Source organism: Capsicum annuum, chromosome 7 (genome assembly GCF_002878395.1).
Source record: "Capsicum annuum cultivar UCD-10X-F1 chromosome 7, UCD10Xv1.1, whole genome shotgun sequence".
Lineage (NCBI taxonomy): Eukaryota > Viridiplantae > Streptophyta > Magnoliopsida > Solanales > Solanaceae > Capsicum > Capsicum annuum.
This window is the reverse complement of record NC_061117.1, coordinates 6866564-6888329: the sequence shown is the minus strand read 5'-3', so window position 1 is coordinate 6888329 and position 21766 is coordinate 6866564. Positions and strand designations below refer to the sequence as shown.

General features: G+C 36.3%; 2 protein-coding genes across 3 annotated transcripts in view; both read left to right on the top strand.

Annotated features, from left to right (window-relative positions):
- The window catches only part of LOC107877671 (dicer-like protein 4), a 48005-nt gene extending 34379 nt beyond the window's left edge, over positions 1–13626 (top strand). For both annotated transcript variants that reach the window (XM_016724360.2, XM_047415158.1), the window contains 6 exons: positions 2375–2833; positions 2956–3228; positions 10181–10507; positions 12090–12399; positions 12471–12585; positions 13081–13626. In XM_016724360.2, the coding sequence (XP_016579846.2) occupies positions 2375–2833; positions 2956–3228; positions 10181–10507; positions 12090–12399; positions 12471–12585; positions 13081–13234 (1638 nt within the window). In that variant the 3' untranslated portion in view covers positions 13235–13626. The remainder of the gene's footprint in view (positions 1–2374; positions 2834–2955; positions 3229–10180; positions 10508–12089; positions 12400–12470; positions 12586–13080) is intronic.
- A 1345-nt stretch (positions 13627–14971) lies between these two features.
- LOC107877669 (DNA replication licensing factor MCM5) lies at positions 14972–20976 on the top strand. Its single transcript, XM_016724357.2, has 18 exons — positions 14972–15353; positions 16577–16720; positions 16823–17002; positions 17081–17179; positions 17276–17412; positions 17527–17632; positions 17932–18066; positions 18140–18217; positions 18414–18518; positions 18616–18707; positions 18790–18922; positions 19017–19112; positions 19370–19461; positions 19557–19647; positions 19781–19890; positions 20105–20234; positions 20334–20435; positions 20566–20976. The coding sequence occupies exons 1-18, from the start codon at positions 15042–15044 to the stop codon at positions 20647–20649; spliced, it is 2226 nt and encodes a 741-aa protein (XP_016579843.1). The 5' UTR covers positions 14972–15041; the 3' UTR covers positions 20650–20976.
- The last annotated feature ends 790 nt before the right edge of the window (positions 20977–21766 follow it).

Genomic DNA, 21766 nt, shown 5'->3' with positions numbered 1-21766 from the left:
GGCCCTTCCCCGGACACCGCGCATAGCGGTAGCTTAGTGCACCGGGCTGCCCTACAGTGGAGATAATATTTAAGTTATTTTATACAATGACAAATTATTTGAGGTCTCATACTGTAACTAATATCATAAACAAGTTAAATTAACTGATTAAAATTTTTCTAGTCAACAACCGTAAAATGGAATGGGACAAAGGGAGTAATAAGCATCTGATACATTCATGGGTTAAAAATAGAACGGGTTAAAACATTTTGAGAGTGCCTAAAATAGAAATATTATCATATAAATTGGGAATACGGGTGCATTAGATTTGATGAATCTCCTATTCAACCAAATGAAAGAGAGGATTTCCTTAGTGTTTGGAACAACAAACTTGTTTCTACTGCACACATTTTTGACAAGGTAAATATTTTATTGATATTGTTTGGGCAAAGTATATCAAACCATAGAAAAAACCTACAGAAAGATATGGTTTTCTACAAAAGGAATTTCATGGGTGCACCAAAAGGAAATAAGGGATAAAAACCTATTTCTCAATTGAGCAAGATACATCTCTATACTTTCAAAAGCTCTCCTATTTCTTTCTCTCCGTATGTCCTACCTAACTGCTAGTGGAGCAACATTCAAGCCATGTGTCGTCTCCTCCTACGGAAATTCCTCCCACCACAATTCCAACTGAACATGAGCTCCTTCAGGATGCCTGGCATCACCCAAGTCATTCCAAACCAACTCAAATTTCCCATCATAACCTGGAGGTTACCAAGCAATGAAGGAGATGGGAACATCTATATCACGCCTCTTGTAGCTTCTTGTAGCTAGCCGAGTAAAGAAACAATCCTTTCTCGGAACCTTAGGTATCCAAATTGAATTTTGTGAAAATGCAATCTCCTCCCAAACCAAAAACTTCTCAGGAAAGATAAACAGAAAATGCCCCACTGTTTCCCGCTCTCCACCTCTTAATATTATGGTTTTCCTGCGGAATTCCTTGTTTGTGAAGCTACTCAATTAGGAATTATTCGTAAACCTCGAATCCCAAAAAACTTCTCCATCCTGTATCATCTGGACTCGCTGGGCTGTCATCTCCTTTTGACATGAAAATCTGAATCTGTTAGGATATGCAAGTCTCAAAATATTGTCCCTACTTGTGCCTCCAAAAGTTTACTCCCTTCCATCCCCTTGAAATACACAAAAATGTTGAACTATTTCCATCCCTTCAAAATGTTCCTTCACATCCATAAAACAACAACAACAACAAACCCAGTATATTCCCACAAAAGTGGGGTTTGGGGAGGGTAAAATGTACGCAGTCCATGCTGCTAACTCCAAAAAAGTAGAGAGGATGTGTCCGATAGACCCCCGGCTCCTTCACATCCATAAAGCATGGCGATATTTTAGTCCTCCAAGCCCCCAAGTTTTTCCACTAGCAACTTTATCGACAAACATATTCCTCTGTCCTAAATCACCACAATCATTTACCTAAAAGGGCCTTACTGAAATCCTCCAAGTCTTTAACCCAAAGCCCACCCCAACAATTAGAAGCCGTGATAGTCTTCCACCGCACCAAGTGAAACTTCCTTGCCCCATTCGTCGAGTCTCATAGAAATTTCCTTTGAAGTCATTCCACCTTTTCTCCAACACTGACCGGAGCCTGTAACAAATACATGAAGTATGTGGGGATGCTCGATACTATACTCTAAAACTCTTAATAAGCACTTCCGTTCTGCTGCACACTTTAAACACGCTACGTTCTTTTTATAGTTGATTAGCTGGTAATGAATGCTTTTTTTTCTTTTTCATCGTTGAAATAAATCATTCCTACTAAGTTTGTCTGATGTCGTCTTGATACACCTTAATATTTAATCATAGCTGACATTTCCTTTTGCTAGCATGAAAAAATATTATACTCGTACTGTCTTAAGTATGCTGTCCTCTGTGCAAATATCTGAATATTGTCAACAGCAAGAAATAAACTTAAAACAAACTTACTCACCATCCTAAAATAACTCACTCCATTTGTGTGATGATTAAGACAGCTAGCATTCTGTATATCAAAAATTGAACGTAAATATGAAATCATGAATATAAAATGAAACTGCGTATCTCAAGTGAAGTTTTAGAAATCAGAGGCACTGTGGTTTAGCATGAGGGGAGGGAGTCATATGATACATACTTCTTTAATGTGACTTTATTTGTATACATATTGTTTTATTTACGCATTTAAGATGTTTATACTCTAATTCAATGGGTTTGAGTCTCTAGGTTTTTCCTTGTGTCAGGCATATATACGTGATCAATCATTTGAACCCAACCACTTCTATGTAGTATGTTTATACTCTAATTCAATGGGTTTGAGTCTCTAGGTTTTTCATTGTGTCAGGCATATATACGTGATCAATCATTTGAACCCAACCACTTCTATGTAGTAGGCCGTCCATGTCCTGTAACCTGTAACAAGCACACAGAAAAAAACATACATGGTCTACGTGGTAGCGGGACAGATGATGCGAAGACTGAAGTTAGGTGTAGCAAATGTCATCACTGGTTGCGTAAGAAAACAATTGCTGATATAGTTGAAGCCCTTGTTGGTGCTTTTGTAGTGGACAGTGGCTTTAAAGCAGCAATTGCATTTCTTAAATGGCTTGGCATCCATACAGATTTCAAAGAACCACAAGTAAAAGACATCTGCTCTGCAAGCAAAGTCTTTATGCCACTTGCTGATGAAATAGATGTTCTGGGCATTGAACATTTATTAGGTTATTCTTTCGTCCATAAGGGTTTGCTCATTCAGGCATTCATACATCCATCTTATAACAAGCATGGAGGGGGTTGCTATCAGGTATGAAAATCGCTCTTCTTAAATAACCCACTTTTCTGAAACCTTTATCGTTGTTGCGTAAGACGAGCTAGGACTACCCTTACAGCAACTTCTCTCTTTGAACGTTTGATTTTCTTTAGCAGAGATTGGAGTTTCTTGGAGATGCTGTCCTTGATTATTTGATCACATCATATCTATACTCTGTGTACCCAAAGCTGAAGCCTGGCCATTTGACTGATCTGAGATCAGTTTCTGTAAACAACAATACCTTTGCAGTTGTTGCAGTAAGTCAAAGCTTCCATAACCATTTACTTTGTGATTCTAGCAGCCTCCGTGAGTCAATTACGAAATATGTCAACTTCATTGGTGGACCAGATTCTATGAAAAGGCTGGGTGAAGAGCCACCTTGTCCAAAGGTATTCACTCTATACTTGTTGATGAAGTTTTATATATTGATGGATTATTGAGCTTCATATACAGAGTTTATAATAGTTTTGTTTTTACGCTTAAATGTAGAATAGAAAATTTGCCCTTCATCGAATAAATGTAAGAAATTGCATCTTAGTGTGTTCCTTCAAAAGAATTGTGTAAGAATTTGAGTCATAAAGAAAGAGATCAAAAGGATGATTCTATTAACTCTGGCAGCAAGCTTGTAAATACACAATATACAACTAACTGGACCTAAAGTGCAAGCCACTATCTGCACATTATTTACAACTAACTAACTGAAGCTAACTATCTGCTAACTCCACTATCTACAAATTATCTACAACTAACTAACTGAAGCTAACTATCTGCTACTATTCCTAAATATGCTCCAAACATCAGAGACTTATTCAAATTATAATTAGTAACAAGAGGTAAATAAAGATAGTTAATACACCCCCTCAAGTTAGGTAAGGTGCAACAATGCCTAACTTGGAATGACACCTAATAAAGGCTGATTTAGGCAGTGGCTTGGTGAAGGTATCAGCAAGTTGATCACAAGCATGAGTATGAGTAACATGAACTCGATGAGCTTGAACTTGATCACGGACATATGCAAAATCTCCAACAACATGTTTCATACGGGTATGGAACACTGGGTTGTGAGATAAATAAGTTACTCCAACATTGTCACAGTAGATTGTCGGCGTCTTCGAAATAGCAACTCATGAAGTAAGTTTCGCACCCATGTGATCTTTGCAAGTGCATTGGCGACTGATTTGTACTCTTCCACAGGTTGCTTTCTGGACGACCAACTAACTGAATTTGGTCCAAAGAAAAGTATGTAACCTGATGTAGAGATTTTGTCATTTGGATCGCCAACCCAGTCGATATCAGCATACATATACAAATTGGAGTCAGAGCTGCGAAGGATGCGAAGTCCTGAACTTGCGGTTTCTTTGAGATACCGTAGTACTCTTTTAACTGCTTTCCAATGCTCATCAGTCGGAGTATGCATAAATTGCGACAATTTATTGACTGCATAAGATATGTCAGGCCGAGTGAGGGACAGATACTGCAATTTGCCAAGGGTATGCTGGTAGCACGTGGCATCAGTAGGTGGCGAACCATCAGCTACCCGAAAAGGGGTGTGTGTACACTGGAACACGTGGGAGTGGAAACTCCTTTACAATTGTCCGTATCAGTTCGGAAAGAATTTCCAAAATGTATTTTGATTGAGAAAGAATGAGACCATCTGGTACTTGCTTAACGTTAACACCCAAGAAGTTGTTTAGATAGCCAAAGTCCTTCAATGAAAATCTTGTTGTCAAGGAATTGATGACAAATTTAATCATGTGTGGATGGTTTCCAGTGATTATGTTGTCGTCAACATAGACAAGCACATAAATGGTTATAGCCTACTGCTTCCCTACAAATAAAGAGATATCAGATTCTGTTCTGACAAAGCGCATTTTCATCAGATGTTCACGCAAAGCATTATACCAAGCCCGAGGGGCTTGTTTGAGGCCATAGATAGCCTTCTTCAGTCTGCGGACATGAGTTGGAAATTGAGGATTAATACAGCCTCGGGGTTGAGATATAAAAACTTCTTCATCCAATTTTCCTTGTAGGAACGCATTATTGATATCAAGTTGATGGATTGGCCAATTGTGTTGCACAACTATAGATAGCACCAATCTTATGGTTGTCTGTAGCAGGACTGAACGTCTCATGAAAATCTAAGCCAGGACGCTGAGTGAACCCTTTTGCAACTAGACGGGTTTTGAAAGGATCTATAGAACCATTTGCTTCTCTCTTGATCCTATACAACCATTTGCAATCCACAACATTTGTTGATATGTTTTCCTGCACGAGTTCCCAAGTTTGATTTTTTATTAAAGCATCATATTCTACTTTCATTGCTTGTCTCCACTCTTCATGTTTATCAGCCTGTTTGAAAGTTACAGGTGTAGGTGTCAAATGGGCCAGAGAAGAAAGTTTTCTCTTAGGCTTTAAGATTTTATTCTGGGACCGATTATAATACGATTTGAAGATGGTGGTGGAATCGGGGCAGCATGTCAAGTAATTGGTTTGTGGGATTTGAATTTTGTTGGGGTAGCAAGGGTGGAAGAGTGGCTTCACTGGTGGTTGGGATTGGTTGGTGGGATTGCAGGTTTGTGGTTTTTCGTCTCTGGTATGTGAGCAAAGGCTTATGTATAGCAGTGTCATGCGCAGGAGGAGAAGGGGCAGGAAGTTGATTAGACGAAGGAACATGGAGATGTGTATTACTTGATATCTTTGGAGTTGTTGGTACTTGGTCCTTGCTGTTGGAGTGAGCATTGCCAGGGTAATAGGTTTTATTGTTGGAGTTGGACTTTACATGGACTGGAATAAGGGATGGAATAGAGAGAGTAGTAGTTTGAATTGTTGTTGGACTGTCCTCTTTGGAGTCAATAACTTCCCAACTTAATTGGGAAGTATATTTTCGTAAATGGATGAACAATTGTTTAAAAAGAAATTCGTTTTCAAAAAATTAAACATCACGAGTTATGAAAATTTTGGACTGGACGGGGTCAAAGCACATGTGAGCATGGTGAGTCTGAGAGATACCTAAATACACACACAGGGTGGACCGAGGTTCAAGTTTATTTTTGGTATAAGTTTTAAGTCATGGGTAACAAAGAGAACCAAAAACTTTAAGGGTGCTATAGTCATGAGATCGACCAAATAATTTTTGGTAGGGTGACTCATTATTGAGGATGGAAGTGGGGAATCAGTTAATAAGGTAGACTGCATATTGACAGGCAAAAGACCAAAGTTCAGAGGGTAAGGATGCTTCATGAAGAAGTGTTTTAGCAGTTTCAAGAATATGACGATGTCGACGTTCAACTAGCAACACGTTGTGGTGTGTATGGAGGAGAAATTAAGTGTTCAATGCCATGTTTTTTAAAATAGGGCCGAAGACCGATGAACTCACCCTCTCCATCGGTATAAATTGAAGAAATTTTTGTTTTGAAGAAATTTTCTACTAAAGGATGAAACGTTGGAAATATTAACGCAACCTCACTTTTATTTTTAAGTGTATACAACCAAGTATATTTGGTATACTGATCAACAAAAATGCAATAATATAACTTTGTCGAGTGATAAAATGGGCGATGGTCCCTATAAATCACTAAAGATAATCTGGAGAGAAAAATTACTAGACAAAGTAAGTCGTTGGAATGGCAAATGATGCGCTTTATTAAAAGAACAAGCATTACAAAGTTCAAACTTTTCTTTGCTAGCAACAGCAGGTAAAGAAAACTTCCTCAAAATAAAATTTAATATTCTAGAGTAGGGATGACCCAATCGACAATGCCAAAGTTAAAGCAGGGCTTTTGTAGAGGCAAAGTGAATGGAGGGTTTCCTGGATGGAAAACACGGCCACTCATACAGTTCATTTTTGTTCTGGCCTTGTACCATCGGCTTCAGAGTATGCAAGTCCTTCATAACAAAAGTAAGAGAAAAATTGAATAGACGTGAGTAGGGGTGGTAAACGGGTGGGTCGAGTCAGATATGAGCGAGTCGAAAATGAGTCATGTGAAAATGGATAAAATATCCGATCCAACCCATATTTGATATGGATAAAATGGGTAAACCTAATGGATAATATGGATATCCATATTATCCATTACTTTTTATTATGTAAAGACAAATGTACTATTATATTACATGAAAAACTACACGGCTTAGCAAACATATGATTCTAATTATTTAATTTAGCCAAGTTTTGATTAATTACAATTCATATCATCTCTTGCTAATTAAATACCATTCATAATCTCTCTCCTTTATTTCTCCCTTGATTTTCTCTTTCACTTTGTTTTTTTCTTTTCCAACTTTTTTTTTTTTTTTTTTTTCTTTTTTTTTTTTCTTTTCATTGTTTCTCATTTTTTTCTTTTCCATTTTTTCATCTTTTTTTTCCTTTATTTTTTTCATTTTGTTTAATTTTTTGTTTTTTGTCATTTCGGTTTTTTGTCATTCTTTATTTTTTGTTTTTTGTCATTTATTATTTTTATTTGAATAGTTTTGACGTGAATATATATATTTTATCATTTGTATTTATACACAACAAGTTAGTGGCGGAGCCAGACTTTTGGTTAAGGGTGTTCATATTTTTTCTTGGGCAAAGAACTGTTTAAAAAAAAAAAAAAAAATAAAGCACTGCTGCACTTGCTAAGGTTTGAACCCACTTGCTAAGGTTTGAACCCGGGTTATTGATGTGGGAATACACTCTTGACCACTGGATTATGCTTCTCTAGCTTGTCAAGGGTGTGCAACAACATGCATATAACCATAAATATCTATATTTAACCTATATACTCGAAAAAATTTTCTGACGAAGGGTGTTCATCTGACCACCCTTCGTCGGCTGTGGCTCCGCCACTGCAACAAGTATATGAATTAATTGCATTTGCTTAAGTCTAAAATATACAAATATGTATGCATCATTTAATACAAATGTATCGTTCGTATGTGAATGTCAAATTTATCATTTGTATTTGTATATAAACAGGTATCATTTGTATAGAAAAAAATCAAACTAGAAAAAGGGAGGAGGGGACAAGAAAAAGAAAAACGAGAGAAAAAATGAAAAAGGAAAAAAAAAAGAAGAGAAATAAAAGATAGAAATAGAAGAGAGAGAAAAAACAAAAAGAATATAGAAAAAAAACAAAAAAAGAAAGAAAAGGAAGTTAAAAAAATTAAAAAAACTAACAAAATAAAAATACGAAAAGAAAAATGAGAGAAAAAATGAAAAAGGAAAACAAAAAAGAAAGAGAAATAAAGGATAGAAATAGAAGAGAGAGAAAAAACAAAAAGAAAATGAAAATAGAAAAAAAACAAAAAAAGAAGAAAAGGTGGTTCAAATAATTTAAATGAAAAAGGTCAATTTTTTTTAAAACAAGTTAAATAAATTAAAAAAACTAAGTAAATAAAAATTAAAAAAAATAAAAATATTTTCTATTTTAAAAAATAAATTGAAAATATTTTTCTTCATTCCAAACACACCCTCAATAAGTATACTTTAGAGGTGGTTACATCTTCACATACGTCATACTTTAAAAATTAAGGAGAGTGTAATTGGTGGATACCCATCGGTTATCCATATTTTAGAATGGATAATATGGATTGACCCATATTTGACCATTATTAAATGGGTTGGATAACCAACTCATTTAACATGGAAAAAATAGGCAGATAACCATATAATTTATCCATTTTGCCACCCTTAGATGTGAGGTTATCTTGACCAAACTTAGCAACATAGATGAGATTCTTTTTGATAATGGAGCACAAAGTGTGTCAGAAAGCAAAAAAACAGTTTTAGATGTCTGAATTAGAGTTGAACCAGTATCAGTGATGGGAATGGTTTTACCGTCACCCATAGAAATTTCTCCAGTTCCTGTATATTCTTCAAGGTTGTGAGGTTCGACAGTGACATGGTGAGTTGCTCCAGAGTCTAAAACCCTAGAGTTTCCAGATGATTGTTGCCCAGATGCAAAGTTAGCCTTAGCTTCAAAGTGATTGTGCGATTTGGAGCGACAAACATCTGCCGTGTGACCAAACTCTTAGCACAATTGACATTTGACAGATTGCTTAGATTGTCGCCTGTTTTGCTGATTGTTGGAATTCCATTGTCGAGACTGAGATGGTTTCCATGGCTGATTGTTGAAGTGAGGATTGTTCCTGTTAAATTGCAGAGGCATGTTGGACTTCTGGGCAACAACAACTGTGATCATAGATGGTTTTTCCAGATCTTGATGTTTTAGGAAAAGCTCATGATCAATGCCCCTCCTCATCACATGCCCAAATCATCTCAACCTTATTTTCCGCATCTTGTCTTCCACCAAAGCCACTCATACCTTCTCCTGAATACCCTCATTTCTAACCCTATCTCCTTTAGTAAGTCCACACATCCAATGCAACATCCTCATTTCTGCTATCTTCAATTTTTGGATGTGAAAGTTCTTGACTGGCCAACACTCCTCACCGTACAGCATGGCTAGATGGACTGCCACTTTATAGAATTTGCCTTTAAGCTTAGGAGTCACCTTCTTATCACACAAAACTCCAAAGGCGAGCCTCCATTTCATCCACCGTGGTCCAATACAGTGAGTGATATCCTCTCTAATCTTTTCATTTCCCTGAATCATAGACCCAAGATACTTACAACTATCCCTCTTACGAATAACCTGGGAATTCATGTTCACTACCACCTTGTTCTCATGCGTCAAATCACTGTATTTGCATTCCAAGGATGTTTATTGTATAGGCTTAAATCTTATTTTTCATTATTTGAACTGCTAACCAAAATAGACATGGTTAGCAGTTAATATAATGAAAATTAAGATTGAAACCGGCTTGGGCCACAAACTCATGGAGAAAGAAATGTTTTTTCCTTCTTTCTTAAGTTGTCTCTTGCATCCCACCTCTTTGAATTTGCTTAAAAGAGTTTGTGGTTCAGTGAAAAAAGCAAAGAGATTAGGGCTGCTAGTAAGGAATGTTAGTCAGGTAAATCAGGTTGTGATGGTATAGATGGAAGCAGTTGTATAATATAAAGTAATTCTGGGGTTGGTTGCTTCTCTCCTGAACAGCTAGGAAAGTTGTTCCAATAACCTTTAGAAAATGAACCCTCATTCTGACCGAATGCAGAAGGTTTTTGTAACTTTGAGGAATAGCCTCTCTTCCCTTACTTATTTTTGGTTCACCCTCGAGGTTCCTGTAGGTACTGAAGATTGGGTTTTGTTTTCAGAAAACCAGATTTTTTTTGTGAGATTTTATACGGTTTTGGTATTCTTCTTGTATATGGGTACTTTTTGTGCTTTGCTAATAAAATTTTATTACTTAAATCAAAAAGATGAACCCTCATTTTGCTCCCATGTTTACTGGTTGGTTCAGGCCCTTGGAGACTTGGTGGAGTCTTGTATGGGTGCAATCCTACTTGACACAGGGTTTGACTTGAACCGTGCTTGGCATATTATCCTCTCCTTTTTAAAACCCGTCTTGAGCTTTACCAGGTTACAGCTTAATCCGACAAGGGAGCTTTATGAACTTTGCCAGTCTTATGGCTGGCATTTAGAGTTCCTGCCGTCAAAAAAAGATGGCAATTTTTTTGTTGAGGTCGTGGTGAACGGGGACAATGTTTCTGAAGCTGCTTCTGCTCTCAATATCAATAAAAAGGCTGCTGGAAGAATGGCTGCACAGAAATTGTGTTCAAGCTTGAAGGTATGCCTCTCATTGTTCTATGTTTCTGTTCGCATCTTGATTTCTGCTGCTAGTATCTTTAAACAAGGCACTTACAGTTGTCTGTTTCTGTTTTTTCTTCTTGTTTGAGTTCTTTCTGTATGCTATGTGAGCAAAATAAATGCAGGGGTGTCACCTGCACAGCTTGTTTATACTTCGACGAAAACGAAATGCTGAACAAACTGCAGCTTGTTTCCAGTAGCATGTGCAGACAATTTCTAAGTTTGGTTGTCTTTCTGGTTGATTCTTCATGCCGATGTAAAATAAGGAAAATATGCTTTACGAATAGTTGTTAGTGTTAGGTGAAATTGAAGCCGAGAGGTCTACTTATCACAAATACAGGGTCTAGATTTCTACGATAAAGTGTTGAGAAAATCTGTGTATTTCAAGTCACTGATGAGTTGAATCACTTGGCTTGTTCGTGGAAACCTTTGTTGCGGTGTTCGATTCTTTGTGAGATTTTTATCTATGTATTTGGGTATTGGTTGTAGCGACTAGCTAGAATGCTAAGGTTCTAAAGGGAGGGATGTTGGTGGCTGTATTATACTGAATTTGGGTGCAAGTCTAGAACATACCATGAACAAGCTCGGCATGCACATCATGACTTGAGGGAAGTGTTAGATGGTAGACGGAATTAGTCTTATACAACGCCTCACATTGGTCAAGTGTAAATATTTTCATTGTAAAATCTTTAAATAAATAGATCGAAGCATGAGATATAATTAGTCATGCAATCCTGTACATTCTTTCTCCTTTTTAAAATATCTCACAGCATGCACTCCATGTTAAATTGTTTTTAATTCTTTATTTCTTATTTTGTTACTTGAGAACGCACCTAACCTTATTCATATTCTTTCTCATCTGAAAATTCTTTGTTTCATAGGAGATTCTTATATTGTTATGTGACAGCTTTCAAGATCTTTCTTATGATTTTTTAGACTTCAGCTGTGTCAGCTTTGCTTGCTTATTGTCAGCGTTCTTTTATTCATTGACGAATTGGAAATTTGGATCTTTAACTTCTATTTTCTTCATTTATCTTAATTGCAAAAAGGTTAAAAAATTTCTGAACTTTAGCTACTTGAAATTATTGATTATAACATTTTAAAGAATTCGGAGAAGGCAATTGATTTATTGCAGTTGCGAATTCGAGTGGATGATTTCAAAACCAGAATTTGAATCACCCTAAAACGTCCAGTCAACACCTGTTAGTCCCATGACATTTTAATCTTGTGATGCTTGTGACTGTTGGTTTATACTTTCTGGCTGGTCGATGATTTTGTTTGCTCTTCCTGATTGAGTTTTAACCTTGAAATGCAAGAGATCAGCCGTTATTATAGATGGCAGAATCAATGTTTCTACGTTCTTGTGTACATCTGTTTTTATTATTTATTCAGTAACTGGCGTTTTAGTTGTTAGCACCTCCCTTAACTGACCTCTCTTATATATACAACAACAACAACAAACCCAGTGTATTCCCACAGCGTGGGGCCTGGAGAGGGTAAGATGTACGCAGTCCATACCGCTCTCTTATATATGCACTTCAATAATGTCTTCCTATGTGCAGGCTCAAGGCTATAGGCCCAAGTCCAAAACGCTGGAGCAAGTGCTGAAAACAGCTATCAAGAAGGAAGCTAAACTGATAGGATATGATGAAACGCCCTGTGTCATTACTAGTTGTGATGACTTGGAGAAGCATGAAACATTTGAAAGTGATCGGGACTTAAAAGTATTCCCTATTAGTGAGGAACTTGCAAAAAATTGCAATTTCAAGTTTAAGCCTACGAGAAAGTTGTTGTCCCCAGAGGCAGCTGTACAATGCAATTCTGACCAGACCGTCATGCGTAATGGCTCTAAGGCAGATTCGAAAGCTACAGGTATCTATAAACAAGGATATCTATCTGCTTTGTTATCCATGATATCATTTTCTTACTCCAAAACATTTCAGGTGGTTCAAAAAATGAATCGGCAAAATCACTTTTGCACGAAATTTGTGTTGCCAACTGCTGGAAACCTCCTTTATTTGAATGTTGCAAGGAGACAGGACCAAGCCACTTGAAAGAGTATGTACCAAACTAGTAAAGAGTGGTTCTTAATTTCGTTCTTGAATTTTAAGTAGATCCCTTCAATCATGAATAGTAAACTAAATAATATGCCCTTCGTTTCAATTTGTTTGTCTTAGTTTCAATAATGTTTACATGCTTACTTGAGCTGAGGCTCTATCGAAACCACCTCTCTATCTTCACAAGGTTGGGGTAAGGCTATGTACACACCATTCTCCCCAGACCCTACTTGTGGGATTACACTGGGTATATTGTTGTTGTAGTAGTTCGATTAGACACAAAGTTTAAAAAAGTAAAGAAGTTTATCTTGTGGTCTTAAACAAAAGATATGTATAGTGTTCCAAAATGTCTTTTAATCTTGTAGTTTTAAACATGCCGTGTGGGGGACGTTGCAATTAAATAATATATGTTCTGCTCTAGAATAACCGCGGAATTTACATGTTTCCCTAACTGCTTATGTATGTTCCCTCCTTCACTTTTACAAATCATCTTCAGGTTTACTTTCCGGGTAGTGGTGGATATTGAAGAAGCATCAAGAGTTATAGAGTCTTATGGAGAACCTAAGGCGAAAAAGAAAGATGCAGCTGAACATGCCGCGCAAGGGGCACTTTGGTTCTTGAAGCAGGAAGGATATCTGTTTGACAACTGAGCACAGCAATTCAATTGTAATTAACAACAAAATACATTTAGGATCTTTAACGCGATGATAATGTGGCTGTATGTCAATTCTGTGTATAGGCCATAAAATGTTGTATATGACTGGAAATTGTTTATAGAGCGATTAAGGGGTCTTTGTCGCTCTCCCCTGGTGTTACTGCAAATAGAAAAAGAAGGGCAGTCCGGTGCACTAAAGTTTTCTGTGTGAGAGTCGGGTAGGTGATAAATGATGTAATTTTACCTATAGTTGGGGAAGTGTACAAGGTCTAGAAATGATACTAACAGAAGTTTCCTATTCTTGGTGGTCTCATAAATCCTTTGTCCATTTTCCCATTTGTTGTTATTGAGTGATATTTGAAAAACATAGTATTTGAAGTTGAAAAATGGTATTCGGAAATTGAACATTAATGTCATTTGAAAAATGTTCTTAGTTTTGTGAGAGTGGTGAAAAAACTCACTTGAAAAATTGGTTTTGAGTTTTGACCAAAAACCACTTTTTAAAATTTGAAGAACTCGTCTTTAAAAGCTAACGAAAAATATTATAGAAAATAAGTCAATTTTTAACACTTTAAATTTAAGTGTGTTATATAGTGAGACAATTTCTTCTCGGAAATGTGAAGTTATTCGGTTTAAGTAATTGCAACTAATAGCTTATATATAGTATTATTAGCTTAATATGTTGAGCAAACCATATTACCATCTTTTTCCCTTCTAAACATTCTTTAGAAATAAAAATGTGTTAGCACAACACATGATATTACTCCTGTCAAAAATGAAATTTCAACTTTTACTTGTCATTTTTAATAAGAAAAGATAATATTTTTGTGTTTTACTCTCAGCATTAATGACTTATTTTTCAAATTATTAACCAAAGATTATACATCAATTCTAGAACCAAAATTTTATGTTAAAATACTCATATTAAAGAAATTTTTAAATTTTGTAATTTTAAATTAAAGTTATGTCAAATGTGTAAAAATGTCCTTTAATTAATGGTCATAAACATGTCACATAAGAAGTTGGAATTAAAGTTTCGCCGAAAAAGAAAAAGATAATTCTTTTTTAAATATAGAAAAAAAGGTCACTTTTTTTTTTAAATGGAGTGGGTATTTTTTCTCTTTAAGAGTTCTGCAAAGTCCAAAGTAGACAAGTAAAAGTGAATGAATAGAGTATATTTTTTTGGGCAAACAACACAAATCCCGATGGTTAAAGTTTAATTACAGAAAATTTTAATATTTTTTGTAATTATTAAAAATCTCAATTGTGCGTCTGTTGAGATATATAATTAGCTCTCGATACATCCAATAAAAATATATCTTTTCCTTGGTAAAGATACATAATTAGTTTTCAATACATTATTTTTTATTTCAGATCTGTCGAGACACATAATACATTCAATAAAGGTACATTACAAAGATACATAATTAGTTTTCAATATATTTTTTTAAATTTTAGCTCTGTAAGATATACAATTAACTCTCGATACATTCAACAAAAGGTACATAATTAGTTAAAATTTTTGTAATCACTTTATAATTGTGTAAATTTGTATAAATATAATAACTTAAAAGATAAATTTTCCTTTTTTCTTTCTTAGACTAACAACCTTTTATATTCGTAGTACCCCAATCCCCCGCCACAATCCACCCACGTGCCTCTCACGTGCACACATTTTTCCCGCCATTTATTTCCCGCCAAAAATCAGTCCTCCCCTTTTTGTTAAACCCTTACCCAAACAAAACCAAAACACCACACACACAGAGACCGCCAAATTCTAGAGAGAGAAAGTAGCAGCAAAAATGTCAGGTTGGGATGAAGGAGCAGTATACTACAGCGACCAAGCACAGTTCCCTCACGGAGGCGGAGGTGCGGCAGGCGGCGGCGGCGATGGTGAAAATGGCGGAGTTAGTCGACACGTCATTCTTCGGAAGTTCAAAGAGTTCATTCGTAACTTTCCTGATAAGTCTCAGCCGAACGTGTTTCCGTATAGAGAAGCGCTCGTCGAGAACCAGAATTACCTTGTTGTTAATTTGTCTGATTTGCTTTCGTATGAACGGGATCAGACTTTGCCTGAATTGCTCAGACAGAATCCCGCGGATTATCTTCCTTTGGTATGTGGTGATTGCATTTCTCTTACGCGTTGTTAGTTGTATTTGTATTTGTATTTAGTTTGTTGTTGTTGAACTTGTGTGTTTGATGTTGGTGGTGGTGAACTTGTGTGTTTGATGGATTGAACTTGTGTGTTGATTTTAGGTTCATACGCGTTGTTAGGAGTGTGTGGATTTGAAACTGCTCAATTTGTCTGAGTGGTGATTTTGAACCGAGTTGTTAGGAGTATGTGGATTTGGATTTGCTCAATTTCTCTGTGTGGTTGTTTTAGGTTCATATGAGTTGTTAGGAGTATGCGGATTTGAATTTGCTCAGGTTTTGACTTGACTTTCTTTGTTTAAGAAAGTAAAAAAGAAGATTAATTTTTTTAACCTTGTTGTCTTAGTCTAAAAATATGTATATTTTAGGTTATCTTCATCTTGTTGTCTTACACTAAAAATATGTATATTTTAGATTATCTTTCTTTGTTATGTGATGATTTTAGGGTTATATGCGGTGTTAGTTGTATGTGTTCTTGAATTTGCTCATTTTGTATTAATTTTTTGAATCTTGTTGTCTTAGATTAAAAAAGATTTTGATGGCTTTAGTTAGTCCCTTTATTGTACTCCCTCTGTTTCAATTTGTTTGACTTGTTTTGACTTGGCACGAAGTTTAAGAAGCTACAAAAATGAATCTTGCAGTGTTAAACTAAAGATACGTAGAATGTACAAAAATGTAACAGTAAAGAGACATTCTTTTTGAAACGGTTTAAAAAGAAAGTATGAATTGAGATTTTAATGGATTTTGTTTATACTTTTTGTTGTAATTACATGTGGATTTGTTGAAATGAGTGATTATGTTAGATTATGACTGTTGATTTGTTGCTGTGAATTTGTAGTTGAACCTGATAGTCTAATAGATTTAATTAGTTACGGTTGTAATGACATTTGGATATGTTGAAAATGGATGATTATGCTGGATTATGACTGTTGATTTATGGCTGTGAATTTATGGTTGATGATCTTTTTTGTTGTAATTGCATGTAGATTTGTTGAAATGAATGCTTATACTGGATTGTGATTTTGTTGATAATGGAATAGGATACTGATTCACTCTGTTTCATATTACATGATGGACTTGTATTGTTGTCTTCAATTACATGAAATGTTGTAATATCATTATTGTATAATATTTCAAGAACTAACTACTGAATGACACTTGGTTTTCTTGTGTCTGGGGTTTCTAGTTTGAAACCGCTGCAGTTGAGGTTCTTGCTAGCTTGAGATCGAGGATAGCTGGTGAGAGTGGGGAAATGGAGGAGCCAGAGATTGGTGAAGTACAAATACTCTTGAGGTCAGAGCAGGATTCAATGTCAATGCGTTCCCTGGGGGTTAGTTTCTGTTTGAACTTTACCTCTTTCTTGATTATCTTAGATTTTCTCTTATTCATCTACTCATCCTCCTATTTCTATTATCCTGTTTGTTTTGTTTAGGCACAATACATATCAAAGCTGGTCAAAGTATCCGGGATTGTTATTGCAGCATCAAGGACTAAAGCAAAGGCAACTTATGTGACCTTGCTATGTAAGAACTGTAAAAATGTGAAGATTGTCCCATGTCGTCCAGGGCTTGGAGGAGCTATTGTACCACGTTCTTGTGATCATGTTCCTCAGGTTTATTAAATGACAACTGGGAACTCTTCATTTGAAGTTTTAATTAGGATGACATTCTAATGGTAGGAATTTTCGCAGGTGGGGGAGGAACCCTGTCCTATTGATCCATGGGTAGTGGTTCCAGATAAAAGTAAGTATGTTGACCAGCAGACGCTCAAATTGCAGGAAAACCCTGAGGTGAGGAACAGTTAGTTGCAGAAGAGAAGCTTGATTATGGCCGTCTTTATGATCATTTTCTCATTTCATTTGTGTTTTCTGGTGAGGTAACTATAGGATGTTCCTACCGGAGAGCTGCCAAGAAATATGCTTCTATCTATAGATCGTCATCTTGTTCAAACTATAGTGCCTGGTACAAGGCTGACTATAATGGGGATCTACAGTATTTTTCAGGCTTCAAATTCATCGACATCGTAAGATTCCACCAAGTGATCAAAGGAATTCAACTTTGTAGTGTTTGTCACTTCATTGTTATCAACTCTTCCTTTTTTTAACTTCTGTTTTTTATGTTGTGAACTGGGATGCAGTCACAAAGGAGCTGTTGCTGTTAGGCAGCCTTATATTAGAGTTGTTGGATTGGAAGAAACAAATGAGGCCAATTCTCGAGGGCCAGCCAACTTCACTGTAGATGAGGTGATTTCTAAATTATCAGTAGCACGTAGTGATTGAGAGCTTTAAGCTACAGTTAGCAGCATGCTTTCAATTGATTAGACTGCATATAGATAATTGTCTCCACCTATATCTCCCCTACTCACAGCAGAAAATCCACATAGAAGCATGCACGTGGAGTGGAAAAGGGTCAGGAAAGATTAAATTTAGAGGATAAAACAGCTTGCTAAATTCTTTAATCACCATTAGGTTTTCAATTCTGGTGTCGGTTTTATTCTGTTTGTTCCCTTATGCATCAATTTTCATGGCCTTCCTTTTTGCAGAAAGAAGAATTTATGAAATTTGCATCCGATAGCAATGCTTATGATAAGATATGCGCAAAGGTTGCTCCCTCAATATTTGGGCATGTTGATGTCAAGAAAGCAGTCACATGCCTTTTATTTGGAGGGTCAAGGAAGGTATGTCAATTTTCCTTCTGTGTCAATTGTTCTTTGATTAGTCATTGATTAATCTCTAACTCTCTTTTTGCAGTTCTTGCCTGATGGTGTAAGATTAAGAGGTGATATCAACGTATTGCTGTTGGGAGATCCATCAACTGCTAAATCACAGGTCAGTTTTACCCATTGATTAAAAGGTGGTGGTTTGTTGTAGGTATGGAATTTCATTTTCACGAGATCCATTTTTTTGCTGAAGCATGAAAGCAATTTAATTTGGCATTTGGCTCGCAAGGTTTTCTATTGTTACTTATCCTTGTTTCTGTGTCCAATGCAAATGAGAGTCTAAATTATTTTATTTTACCATGTAGTTTCTAAAATTTGTGGAAAAGACAGCCCCAGTAGCTGTATACACTTCTGGCAAGGGATCTTCAGCTGCTGGTCTCACAGCTTCTGTCATTAGGGATAATAGCTCTGTAAGTTTCTATATTTACCCTAGTCTAGAAGCCATTTCAGATAAACCTTCCACTTCTAATATATTCCAAAATGATGAGTTTCTTTATAACAATTCAGCGTGAGTTTTACCTAGAAGGAGGAGCCATGGTCTTGGCAGACGGAGGAGTTGTCTGCATTGATGAGTTTGACAAAATGAGGCCAGAAGATAGGTAGATCATAGTTGGAACTTCCTTCTGTTTTTCTTCTCTATTCTCTCAAGAGAGTTTCTAAAGAGCTTCTTACTGGTATTAGAGTTGCTATTCATGAAGCAATGGAGCAGCAAACAATTTCCATTGCAAAGGCTGGAATTACAACAGTCCTTAATTCAAGAACCTCCGTGCTTGCTGCAGCTAATCCTCCATCTGGACGCTATGATGATCTCAAGGTCTAAAATTCCTTTCAATTGTTTTATGTTTTTGCAATTTTCTGTAGCGTGTATTGGCAGAAAGCAGGAACTGAAGTGCTATTTGCATTTACAGACTGCACAAGACAACATTGACTTGCAGACAACCATTCTTTCAAGATTCGATTTGATTTTCATTGTGAAAGACATCCGGAAGTACGATCAGGACAAGGTAAGACAAACTCCTAGCACTCTCAATTCTGTGGGTGATATGAGCATTTTTGTGGTACGAACTTGTTTTTTCATCAAGAAATTAGGCATCTAGATAGTGCACTTAGTGTGCTGGGCTTGAAATCACAAATAAATGAGTAGTTAATTTTTCAAAATATTTTCATTGGCGTAATTTGAAGTAGGCTTTGCTAGGTTGCTTATTTTAGTGTAAGAAAATGCAAGATTGTCTTCACTTACTGAGTGTTTATTTCACTACAGAATATTGCCAGCCATATCATCAAGGTCCATGCATCCGCTGAAGCATCTAGGGATGACACTAGAACTATGAAGGAGTATAATTGGCTGAAAAGGTTAGTTTCTTCTTAATATGGCTTAAAGTTACGCACTTCACTCTTGATGTAATTTTTAAGGTCTAGATGTTGAAGCAAACAAATGCTTGTTGCAGATATATACAATATTGTAAGGCCAATTGCCATCCACGGCTATCAGATTCTGCAGCCTCAATGTTACAAGAAAGTTATGTCAAAATTAGGCAGGTAATTATATCAACAGGCTCACTATGGAGATTGTTCAGATTAGGCTTCTGACAACATTTCAATACAAACCTTTCTTGATTATGAAAATGATGTACATCTCACTGATAGTTGTTTCTTCTGTTATCTCCTGCAGGATATGAGGCGACAGTCAAATGAAACTGGGGAGGCAACTGCAATACCAATTACTGTGCGGCAACTAGAGGCCATAGTGAGGTTGAGTGAAGCTCTTGCAAGAATGAGACTGTAAGTAACCAAAATTATAAGTTACTTCTTTGTCACTTGCATGGAATCAAATGCTTTGAGGACTTTCATTTTGCTATAACTGTGCCATTTAAATTGTTTAGGAGAAGTCCCTTTTCCATGTGTTTCTTTGCACTGTTATGTTTATCCTTTCTCTCAGCTCCTATACAAACAAATTTTTAATCAATAATCTACTTTTTTCTGATCATGGTTTTAGCTCCCAAGTTGCAAATGAGGATCATGTCAAGGAAGCAATTAGGCTCTTCAACACGTCCACGATGGATGCAGCACGATCTGGAATCAGTCAACACATAAATGTTACTCCTGAGATGGCAAATGAGATAAAGGTTCGTCTCTTGGCAACCAATACTCACATTAATTTTTCCAGCTATACGTCCTTCCAATTACGGAATTTAATAGTGTTCATTTTTTTCATGGATGAATAGCAAGCCGAAGTCCAAATTAAGAGAAGAATGGGTATTGGTAGCCACATATCAGAGAGAAGGCTAATTGATGATCTGACCAGGATGGGCATGAATGAATCAATTGTAAGAGTCGAATATATTCCCTTGCTTTCTCCATTCATTTGATTTTTGGTAGTAAACCAGTAGAAGCCCAGATTTATTTAGCAATACCCTTAAGACCTTGTGTGTTGATACAAATGCTAAATATTGTCAGGTAAGAAGAGCACTGATAATTATGCATCAAAGGGATGAAGTGGAGTACAAACGAGAACGTAGAGTCATACTCCGAAAAGCCTAAAGCAGATTGTAGCCTTCTAAGCCAACTATCAGCATGTCACAAGTCCACTATATCCAGTCAACTGACAATCAAATCACATGTAATTTGTTGATTTGATGCCCTCAGCAAATCAAGCAGAAATATTTTAACCGCGAACTTAGTGTTGTGATTCTGCCTCTCAACACTTCTATACATTATCTGTACTGATGAGTGATCTGCAAGTGTCCAAGGGTATGAAAGAACATTCACTCTGTCAGATGGTTTTAGTTTGAGCTATGGTGTATTCTGAACTTATGCAACTTCAGCATGGTGTAGAATTGGATTTTAATGCAATTTCGATTTTAAGTACACCATGTAGCTGACACTCCTCCCCCAATGCCACACCTTGGACTCAAATCTCTAAAACCAGAAAACAAATTCTGATGGAACTCCGGTTGGTTCTGCTTCTTCACCGTGATTGGTGTGTAAAACGTTGCTTCTGGTTGTGACGACACCTTCACAACCCATCATGTTAGGTAAGCCAAACTCAGGAAAACACTATTCATTTAAAATAAAAGTAAATGGAATTGCACGTCTAATATTAAATAACAACCCAAAAGAACAAAAAAATGAAAGGAAACCAAACATTGTACTTCAAAGGCATCCCAAGACTATCTGTCATGAATACAAGAGTGACTCTTAGTACTTGGGAAAGTTATAATAGACCTAAAGTAAAAGATAGGTCGATCTCTGAAGGTAGAAGCTCACCGTAGCTTCAAATGATATTGAAAAGCACGAGCTCTAGCCGCTGGATCCTCTCATACCGGGTGCACAGAAAATATAGTGGTCGGTGTGTAGAAAGCTTGTCTGTGGAACTTACATTGCAAAAGTTTGAATCAACAAGTTGGAAACACAAGGATTCAAGTTTTCTTAAACTAACACTTTGTCAAGCAATATCCCCATAAGCCTATGTTGTTGGAAACTTGAAAATTGGAATGAAATCAATTTGGTGCATCTTTCTTTCCATTCTTCACAATCTAGCAAAAAGAGGAGATATAGAACTATGCAATGAAGAAAATAAGAGTAATAGTATTCAAAACATTATTTTTTATGAAACAATACTGTTTCCAACATAATTTAAATTCATTGAAAATAAATT

Coding starts and splice junctions, on each gene's coding strand:
- LOC107877669 (XM_016724357.2), top strand. CDS start 15,042: ATGTCAGGTTGGGATGAAGGAGCAGTATACTACAGCGACCAAGCACAG. Junction 20,235..20,333: donor AGATGGCAAATGAGATAAAG/GTTCGTCTCTTG, acceptor ATGGATGAATAG/CAAGCCGAAGTCCAAATTAA. Junction 20,436..20,565: donor TGGGCATGAATGAATCAATT/GTAAGAGTCGAA, acceptor AAATATTGTCAG/GTAAGAAGAGCACTGATAAT.